This window comes from Lactuca serriola, chromosome 2 (genome assembly GCF_051521515.1).
Source record: "Lactuca serriola cultivar US96UC23 chromosome 2, Lser_US96UC23_V15, whole genome shotgun sequence".
Taxonomy (NCBI): Eukaryota; Viridiplantae; Streptophyta; class Magnoliopsida; order Asterales; family Asteraceae; genus Lactuca; species Lactuca serriola.
Genome location: NC_136409.1, coordinates 156,151,216 through 156,161,956, shown reverse-complemented (window position 1 = coordinate 156,161,956; position 10,741 = coordinate 156,151,216). Strand labels below are relative to the sequence as shown.

At 31.6% G+C, this 10,741-nt stretch overlaps 1 protein-coding gene across 1 annotated transcript; it reads right to left on the bottom strand.

Moving 5' to 3' along the window:
• Nucleotides 1-297: 297 nt before the first annotated feature.
• Nucleotides 298-1,662, bottom strand: LOC145089693 (pentatricopeptide repeat-containing protein At2g13600-like). Its single transcript, XM_079028093.1, has one exon. The coding sequence runs from the start codon at nucleotides 1,660-1,662 to the stop codon at nucleotides 298-300; it is 1,365 nt and encodes a 454-aa protein (XP_078884219.1).
• Between the last annotated feature and the right edge of the window lie 9,079 nt (nucleotides 1,663-10,741).

The window sequence follows — 10,741 nt, the reverse complement described above, 5'->3', positions numbered from 1 at the left end:
AACACCAAGTTATGTATAATTCTCCGAAATCCCAAATTAACTTTCTTGTGAATAATCCAAAAACTCTACTGATCAACCAAAATTGCATTTATTTAATAAATAAAACGAGAAAGGTTAAATGAAATTCACGTTTTTCATAAAAAGCAAAATCTATAAATGTAATTTCATTACTAACTAAACAAAATAAGTTCGGGATGGTTTAAATGTTTATTTATAGTTAAAACTTGTCTCTTCTAACAAAAACTATTTATGACTTAAATTGGTTGAGGTTTATAGTTCTTACTTAAATAATTCGGTTCAAGATTCACTAATCAAAATGTTATATTGTTTGCTACATTCACTCATCATCTCCAAACTAACCTTTTCTAATTCTAAATAAATATCATCCGATCGAACATGAGACAAATCCCCCACACAAAAAACATGAACTTCATTATCCACCTCAACCCAACTCCACCCTGCAACACATTTTCTCACTCCATTTTCACTCATCATCTTCCTTATATTCCCAACTTCACTCCATAAACCAGCTGCACCACATATATCTGCTAAAATCAAATAAGGCACAGGACTACATGGTTCAAGTTCAAACAACTTATAAGCAGCCTCTCTCCCCAACTCCACATTCCCATACTCTTTACAACAACTCAAAAAACAACTCCACATCACAGCATTTCCTTCAAATGGCATTTCATCAAACACCTTGCGTGCACTTTCAAGATCACCTTTTCTCGCATACAGATCAATCAAACACGCGTATTGATCAATCTCAGGAGCCAAATTGTATGATCTCATCTTCTCAAAATACTCAACACCCTTTTCTAGAAGCCCTGAGTGATTACAAGCAGTCAACACAACAGTGAAACATACATGATCTGGGGTAAAATCTATTTCTTTTTCCATTACTAAATGATCAAAGATTTCCAAAGCATCTAGACCTCTACCACTTTGTGCGTATGCTGACATCATCGATGTCCATAATATGTTGTTCTTGTGAACTGTTTGATTAAATACATGACTAGCTTCATTAATGTTACCACATTTTGAGTACATGTTAATCAAAGCACCGATTACAAAAGTGTTTTGATCTGAACCCGTTTTTGTTACCAAAGCGTGGATTTGTTTTCCTTGTTGGAGAACAGTCAACGCCCCACAAGCATCCAAAATACTGGTCAAAGAATGTTGGCTTACACTCACGTTTTCGTTATGCATTTTCATGAAAAGTTTAAGAGCTTCCTCACCTAAAAGGTTATGGGAGTATGCTGAGATCATAGAGTTTAAAAGAATAGAATCTTTTATTATACATGCTTCAAATAGCATCACAACTTTATCCATCTTTCCACATTTTGAATAATTATCAATGAGAGAGCTTATTACAAACTTGTTGTTTTCATGCCCGAGTTTTATAACATGAGCATGAAGCAACTCACTGCATTTGGATACTGATTCTTGTTTTGTACAACTGCTAATAACGCTAACATAAGTGAAACAATTGGGAATAATTTGTGTTCTCAACATTTGTTTGAATAAAGAAATGGCTTCTTTTCCCTTTCCATTTTGTGAAAGCCCAGATATGATTGAAGTCCATGATACTTGATCATGAAACTCCATTCCATTGAATACCTTCATTGCATCAACAATGGCGCCACATTTTGCATACATGTTCACTAATGAGCTGTTTATGTACAAATTGTGGTCGAAACCTATGTGAAGTATTTGGGCATGGATTTGGGAACCTAGGCGCAAATTCTGTGTCTTGGCACAAGAATTAAGAGCTGTACAAAGTTCGAATTTTGTGGGTATCTTGTTTAACCTGTTTCCTTGAACAAAAGCTGTTACATGGCTTTGGGGACTTTTATCAAACAGGTTATGTGCAGTAAAAGAAAGGCCACGCGACAACCTTAGGATGAACAGGGGAGTCCTTCTCAATTGGGGATTGCGAGTATAAGGTGTAAAGTGATTCAGGGACCAACTGCTATAAAGCATTAGATTGATTTGATATAGAGAAAGTCCATGCATACCAGTTAGCATAATAGGTAGTCGACTGATAGCCGAAGTACAGACTTCGGCGACTGTATCAGAGGGAATCCGACGGGTGCACGGAGGATATATCTGACAAAATTGGGTGGGTATGTGATGATCAGCGACGAGGAGTTGCGCGAGGAACACTTCAACTCAACGAATGCCACTTTGTTTTTTTTTTTTTTTCTTTTTTTGGAAAATATGTTTAAGTTTTAGAAGGGAACAAGATTATAGCCCGCAGTAAATTAAATTAAATTAAAACGCAGCGAACACATAGAAAACAGTCTATTGAAGATCCATTGAAATCGATAAATATTTATAATTGTTGAAGGGTGTCTTGGTATACAATATTTTTGTTATATTAGTTCTGGTTACATATGGTTATGATATTGTTATACAAGTATAAATATTCTAATTAGATGTTTTTTCAATAATAAGGTTACTTAATTTAAGCCTATATTACAATTAATATACCGTTTTTTCACCGCATTAAATATTAACAACTATTTTATTTATTCAAATAAAGTCATAGAATATAATTTATGGAATGTGAAATGTTATATGGATTTAATTTCAGTATATCATCAATGGAAATTTTTCTGTAAATTATGATTTGTTTATTTTAAATTGATTATGAATGTAAGTGCTAGTTTTTATATTTATTTTTATTTATTTAGTGTTCGCAAAAACTTTACATTATCCTTGGCGCAACTTTGAATAATTTTAGTATATCATCAATGTAATTTGGTATATCTTTGAATTATATAAAATATCAAATAATGACATTTCATTACTATTGTGATAATTTAGTTTATATATAACATTTTTATTAATCTTTTTTTTTTGGAAAGGGAACTTCCCTAACGAGGGTTTCCGGGCCAGCTTTCGCGCACCGACTAATCCACCGTTGCAAACATAAAGCTTTGTCTCATGCCCTGGAGTCACTGCAGGCGAACCTCCATGTCCACAAGGGCTTAGTGGTGCTAGGATTTGAACATGGGTCAATAGGTTATCCACCATATATTCCACATGCCTTACCAAGTCACCACAACCCAAGTGGTTAACATTTTTATTAATCTTAAGTTCTTAACGATTTATTTTTCTTCTAATAACCGTAACGTTTTTAATATTTTTACTTACAAATCTTCTAATGTCTTATAATTTTTATCTTACCTTATAGTTTTTCATAACAATACTATTTTAAAGATTGACTGTCTTAATAGATTTTTTTCAGTCTATTCAACTTTATATTTCATTGTACAATATCATTGTTTCTATGTATTTTGAAATTTCATTTTAAAAATGTTTAATGTTTACATCTTGATATTTTTTTTTAATAAACTCGTGTAATAATTAAGGAATATATATCTTGTTTAAATTAACATTTACTTCATTCACTAAATTAAATTCCTCATTAAACGAATATATTTTGGAAAATAATAAATATAATGGGGCACCATATCTAAGACATAAATGATTGATATAATTTTTGGAGGGAAAAAATCAGCATTATTAAAAAAAAATTATATAAAGAAATACAAATTTAAATTAGGTGAAAATCTAGATGAAATTACCGACGAAAATTATTTTGGAGGGAATTGTATTTTGTAATGTATAATCCTATGAAAAAATTCGAAATATATATATATTGTTGTGTAAATTTATAAATTTTATTGTTATTATATAAAGATAAAACAAAGTAGGTTGGTATGTTAAACAAAAAAATGTAATTTCAATGAACATATGTAACTAAAAAAAATGGAATTTGAAGATGAAAATTTTAAACTTAAAAGTATGAAGACATGTGATAAAAAATATGTGAAACAACTCTAACCACATTCGACCAATTTGTTAAGGAGAAGATCATAAATGAACCCTCTGATAATGAGCATTATTTCTTATATGACAAAACCTGAATTCTATAATTAGTGGATTCTAAATGTTTTAAGTAATGCTAAAATAAACATGTATATTGAAGTGTAGTTGAACATGTCATTTTCATGCAAACAACATGTTTTATGGTATGTAGAAAAATACTTTAGAAAAAAAAATGTTTTAAATGCATATACTTAACTTAGATCTTGATCAACCAGGTTCATCAACGGTTTCTCCCTTGAATTTTCAATAATCAGTTTCATGGGATTAGTCGACACAACCTGACCAAGAAAATTTATAACAAAACAAAAACGGTTGTTGTATTATAGATGTGTAATACAATAAATATTTACATGTAGATAAGGTAGAATGTTAAAATAAAAGCTTACCAAATGCAACACGGGTGTCGAGATTCCTTACTATCAAATCCTAGAAAGTCACAAAATTATAAGGATCCACCATAATAGCAAAATCATTTGATACACGAACTTTGGTTGTTTTGTAGAAAGTATTCTTATGCTTGTGATCAACAAGCATGTAATATCCTTCATTTATGGTCATACCAAAATTACTAATTTCCCTTATAGATCCTTCAACAAAGAGGGCTTCAAACGAACTAATGAAATTTTTTTTATTGTTGCTTGTATTTTAGTGTCATGTAAATGAAAAAAAAATTGGTTAAGTTTAAAATTTTACAAATTAAAAGCAACCTAATAAAAAAAATTGTACCTACTCGTCAATTAAAATCATGTCTAAGCTGTTGAACATGTTTGGGTTGTTTTTTAAGTTTGCTTCCAAAGCAAGAGTACTTGAACACAAATGTTTTAGGGTTCCTTGGATGCATCGATGCCAACAACCTTATCAAAGACGATCTCATCACGATTGTTTTGTACCATGGGTGTAAAATAAAAGAGAAAACAATTATAATTAGAAATAACTTTTATATGAAATAAAAGGGACGTATACAATGTATTTATTTATAAACATGTATGATTCATAAAGAGGTATAATAGTTGTCAATAAAATTGTTTCCATACTTAATTTCAAAGGATGCATAAATAGATTATATATTATTTCCTATTAAAACAACCTAAAAGTGTAATAGGATCATATCAAAATATTTTAAAATCATACCAAAATTAACCAAAATCTTATGACATAATAATTAAAAAAATCATAATCATCTCTAATATATAAAAATAATATTTTCCTAATTAGATTTAATTCCAAAGATAGTTAATTTCTATTTTGTTAAAGATACATAATATATTTTCCTATTTATTTGAAAAGTTTCAGAAAAGTAGTTAACCGATTTAATGTAATTTGTGACAAAGAAAATCAAAATATATGCATACATATATTTGATATAGGAACACAAAAATAATCGACAAAAATATAAAAAAAACGAAAGAAGGTATTGACATTCTACTGCACAATAACGAAGTTTGAAACAGAGAATGACGATGGAAGTCATAAATAATAAGAATGATATTGTAGGAGAAGGTTTAAAGAAAAGCAACGATTGAAAATAAGTATGAGTCGCAGATTCAATGATGAATCGTATATGTATGTGATAATTTGAATATGATTTTTTGGTCTTAAGGGTTTCCTAATAAAAATGGATTTTTTATTAATGGTTTACTAATATAAACAGATTTATATTAATGAATGATATTAATGTCTTAATTGAAATGGTTTATTACTAATATGTTTTTAAAGCTGACCATATTAAAACCTTTATAACCGTAAATTCAATATTTGAAATATGGGAAGATTTTATTGGAATTATATACATTCCATTTCAACGGATGTAAGTTAATTTTGTTTGACAATTGGAAAGATTTTATTGGAATTAAATACATTCTATTTGGGGAAGATAATGTTAGCAATTTGATATAAGGGTTGAAAACATAGGGTTGAAATACAATCAAGACCCAGATTGTTTCAGATGATGTCATAAAATTTATCTTTTAATAATATTTATAGACTTGTAAGAAATGTGTTTCTTAATTTTTAACATGAAACTAGTAAAGTATTAAGATATAACCATGTCACATTCATCACCTAATATTTTGCACACATATATATTACTATGTTAATATTGTTCCCGTATATATCTCTCATAGTTAGGTATTCTTGTTATATAGACACAAGATGTATTCACTTGTGATCAATCAAATTCAATATACAGAAACAGTCTTCTCGCTATCTCCTTCGATTCTATTTCCTTATATGGTATCATAGAATGGCTCAACACATACCACACCAGAAAACTCACATCCTCCCTCTCCAAAACACATGGGAACCAACGAAGACACCTCTTCTTCTCCCATCCTCAGTACCACACTAAAAGACCCCCACTTTCATAATACTAAAACAATGTGTTACTCCAAAACATGCTACATGCATATTCACAAATAATATTTTACATTGATAATTTATTTACAAACGATTGGATACAAACCGACTAAGTTTAAGTTTATTACAAAACTACCCAGGATATTGTATATTATATACATACTAAAACTTAAATACAAAAGTAAGAGTATAAGCTATTTTAATTCTTTCAAGAGTATAAAGCTATACTGGATGCTTATTGCCTGTAATATATTAAAACATTGAGAGGGTAAACAATGACGTTTAGTGAGTTCAATAATAGATACAATATAACGGTATGCCATATATATATATATATATATATATATATATATATATATATATATATATATATATATATATATACTTCAATATGGTAGAAGCAAAGAGGAACAAGGAACAACAAAGGCATATGTGAATCAAGTGACAACCTTTCCATATTAATCAATGACTTGATTAATATATATATATATATATATATATATATATATATATATATATATATATATATATATATATACACACTTCAATATGGTAGAAGCAAAGAGGAACAAGGAACAACAAAGACATATGTGAATCAAGTGACAACCTTTCCATATTAATCAATGACTTGATTAATATATATATATATATATATATATATATATATATATATACTTCAATATGGTAGAAGCAAAGAGGAACAAGGAACAACAAAGGCATATGTGAATCAAGTGACAACCTTTCCATATTAATCAATGACTTGATTCAAAGATATATAATCAATGAGACATAACAATTTCCAAACTTGATATATATCAATAAAGCTTCGGCCCAAATGGCACAGAAGACATATAATTTCTAATTAACTTTTTGGTAGATTTCAGGTTTATAGCCCTGTCTAACCATTTGCCAACACCATATAATAGAAATCATTCTCTTACGGAGACATGTTCTACATGGCCAGAGGCTACATACCTGATCATATGGACGAATTGACTTGTAGGGATGAATTGGCTAGCAGGGACGATTGTAGAGAACTTGATCAAGACGAAATTGTTTCTGTAGGGAGGTATTGATTATGCAGCTACATGATTTTATAAATAGGTTTGAGGGTATAATGGTCCGTAATATTTACAATTTACGTATCCTTCCAATTTTCTTCCCGAATCCGCCAAAATTGGGAGGAAATTTTGGAAGGAAAACGGGGCTTCAAAATCCTTCACATCCCCTCACTTTCCTTCCACAATTTAAACTCGGGAACAAGGTTTTCCGTCCACATCCCTCACCTCACCTCCAAATCCTTTCGTTTTCGTTCTTAAGTACCACTCGCGAACAAGCTATTAGTGTACCAAGATGTGAGTTTATTATGATAGGTAAGGTTTTATTTATGTTTTAGACACATAAGTCCTTCTTATCACTCTGAAACGTTACAAGCCAGTTCTAATACAGTAATGATACATTTAGAATCCTAAACACATAAGTTTCCTGGTTCTAGGTTAGAAATAGACCTTAATTGAAAGACCCTAACTTTCGTATTTATGAAAGACCCAAACTTTCATACTCGACAGTATAGTTACTCCAAAACATGCTACTTGCATATTCATAAAAACAATGTTTTACATTGATAAAGAGGTTACAAACTACTGGATATAAACCGACTATTTTAAAGTGTTATATATTACATAACTTCCCAGGATTCTATAGTTTTATACATATGGGAGTGAAAAATATAATAGTTTCAAACTATTCATAAACTTCTATCGATACAATAGTTTCAAACTATTCAAAAATCTTCTACCAGTATATAACTATACTGGATGCCTATCTCCTGCAAATTTGTTAAATATTGAGAGGGTAAGCGGTGACGCTTAGTGAGTTCAATAATAGATACAATATAATGTTATGCCATATATATACTTCAATATGGCTGAAGCAAAGAGAAACAGGGAACAACAAGGGCATATGTGAATCATGTGACCAACATTCCATTTCAATCATTGACTTGATTTAAAGATATACAATCAATGAGACATAACAATTTCCATTCTTGATATACATCAATAAAGCTTTGGCCCAAACGGCACAGAAGATATACAACTTTGGATTAACATTTTGGTAGATTTCTGGCTTATAGCCCTATCTAACCTTCTGCCACTACCATAGAATAGAATTCATTCTCTTACGGAGACATGTTCCACATGGCCAGAGGCTACATACCAGTACCAACGTGAATCTAAATCCTTTCACTGATCACATGGTCAAAGGTATTTCTTTGCTATTAAAAATAGCGAATAAAAATAACCCGGGAAAATGACCTGGAATAATAACACTGAAAAAGCACGTAGCACATATAACACATAACATACAATTATTTCTATATATTAAACTCACCGTGAAATAACCGCGGGCTAAAATATTAATTTGGGCAGTACTTCGGCTCTAAATATGACTTTCGTCGTTGAAAACCGGGAGTTTTCTTGAAAATCGGGCTCTTCGAACGTAGAGCTTCGAAACCGAAAAGATAAATTTTTCGGGCTTCTCAGGAGTCTCGGGGTGTGTTCCGGGCTTTGGAATCAGTATTGGGGCTTCGGGGGAAGTGGAAGTAGAAGAAATATAAGTTTAGGGGTGAAAATGGGCAACTTTCAAACATTTACCCTGGAGGTCTCGCACCCCTTATATAGGGTCGAGGTGCGGATCCAAAGCGAAGGGAAGAGGGCAGGTGGCTGCGAGGCTCGGACCAGATGGCAGCTTTGGCGAGGCTTGGATGCGAGGAGTCATCGGCTTCAGGTGCGTCATTGGCTGGGTCTTTGGCTCGGTCTTCGGCTCGGAACAGCAGGCTCGCTGACGGCAGCCTGGGATTGGACCCAACTTTGGTCCAATGGGCAGGCTCCACGTTGGTGCGAGGGTGATCCGGAGGTGTCTCATGCGAAGGTGTCCCAAGCTTAGTGGACCTCGGACTTGGTCCAATCAGAAGGCAACACAACAACCTCGGTCCTATCAGAAGGTGACACGTGGAGGCTGTATGTGAGGGCTGATGTGGCAGTACTATTCATGCGAATTTTTTCGAAAAATGTGCCAAATCTTGTAAAATCCATAACTTTTGCATACGAGCTCCGTTTTTGACGTTCTTTATATGCACGCGTAGCTAAAATTATGCTCTACAACTTTCGTTTAGACTTCGTCGGCTAATTTTGACTTTAATTTTAATATTATTATTTTTAACAGACCGGGACAGAAAAATCTGTTAAAAATTCATAACTTCTTCATCCGATGTCCGTTTTCATCAGACTTTTTACCGTTGTATTACAAATGACAAGACCTTCAATTCTCGTTTAGGTTGTGTCGGCTAAAAATCACTCGATCTAAAATTCGAGTTTTTAGCTGTCTACTGCTAAGCTGAAACTTCGAAAAATCATAACTTCCTCATACGAAGTCAGATTTTGACGTTCTTTTTATCGAACTTCTCGGTTTAATGAATACTACGACTTTCATTTAGATCACTAAGGCTAAAAAGTAGTTTATCAAAAACTCACTTTTTACGTCATTCGACGCCGTGCCGGTTTTATCGCGGATCTTCGATTGGTCATAACTTCTTCGTTATAACTTGGATTTCGATGAGGTTTTCACCTAAATGTTTCTAAAGAGATTATCTACAACTTTCAATAATAAAATTTTACTTATTCCAAATTTTATATTTTCGCTATATTTCACTATTTGGCTTTTAATTGGAATCTCAAAAGACTTCCAACATTTTATGAGTGATTCTAAACATAGTTTTACTTCATTTCTAGTAAAAGCTATCTGTTAGAACTCAACATTCAAATTCACATAATATTTCATAATATTATTTACTTAAAACACGATTTCAAAACGTGTATGTTACATTAACTTTTCTAATAATAGCAATCTAGGTGAGCACCTAAGGCTGCTCTGTTACATACCTGTTAGCATATAAGGCATCTTCCTAAAGTATGCTAGGGCATATTATAGCAAGGTATTTAATCTACGTTATACTATATAAATTTTTATTTAACACCTAATGTTATTTAAGGCTTTTACCCTAAATTATTCTAGTGTCTATGTTTATTTAGGTATACAACCTAGGACGCTCTAGATACCTATTCACCGTCATCGCTTATTATTATAAGTTTAAGTCTAGAAATAAACCATTCTTCCTAGTTTGATTAAACTAATGTTGTGATACAAAATGTGACCTCTTCTAATTTTCAAAACCAATTAAAAAATTTCTTTACGCTTTAAAAATCATTTATTTATATTTGTGGAAAATCTGAGTACAAAAGATCATTTTGATTAAAAATGTTTGATTCCAAAATATTAAAACCTAAGGATGTCATAATCAATACATATACATAAGTTACAATGTAAAGAGCTGATGGTCTTGAATATTATTGTAGTTTATTTCGTAATCACTCAACGTCCTAATCAAGTTCCACTGGCTTAAGTCTTGATATGTGTGATGCATATA

What these genes read in the sequence shown, in the direction of transcription:
- LOC145089693 (XM_079028093.1), bottom strand. Translation starts at nt 1,662, where the DNA reads ATGTATGCAAAATGTGGCGCCATTGTTGATGCAATGAAGGTATTCAAT.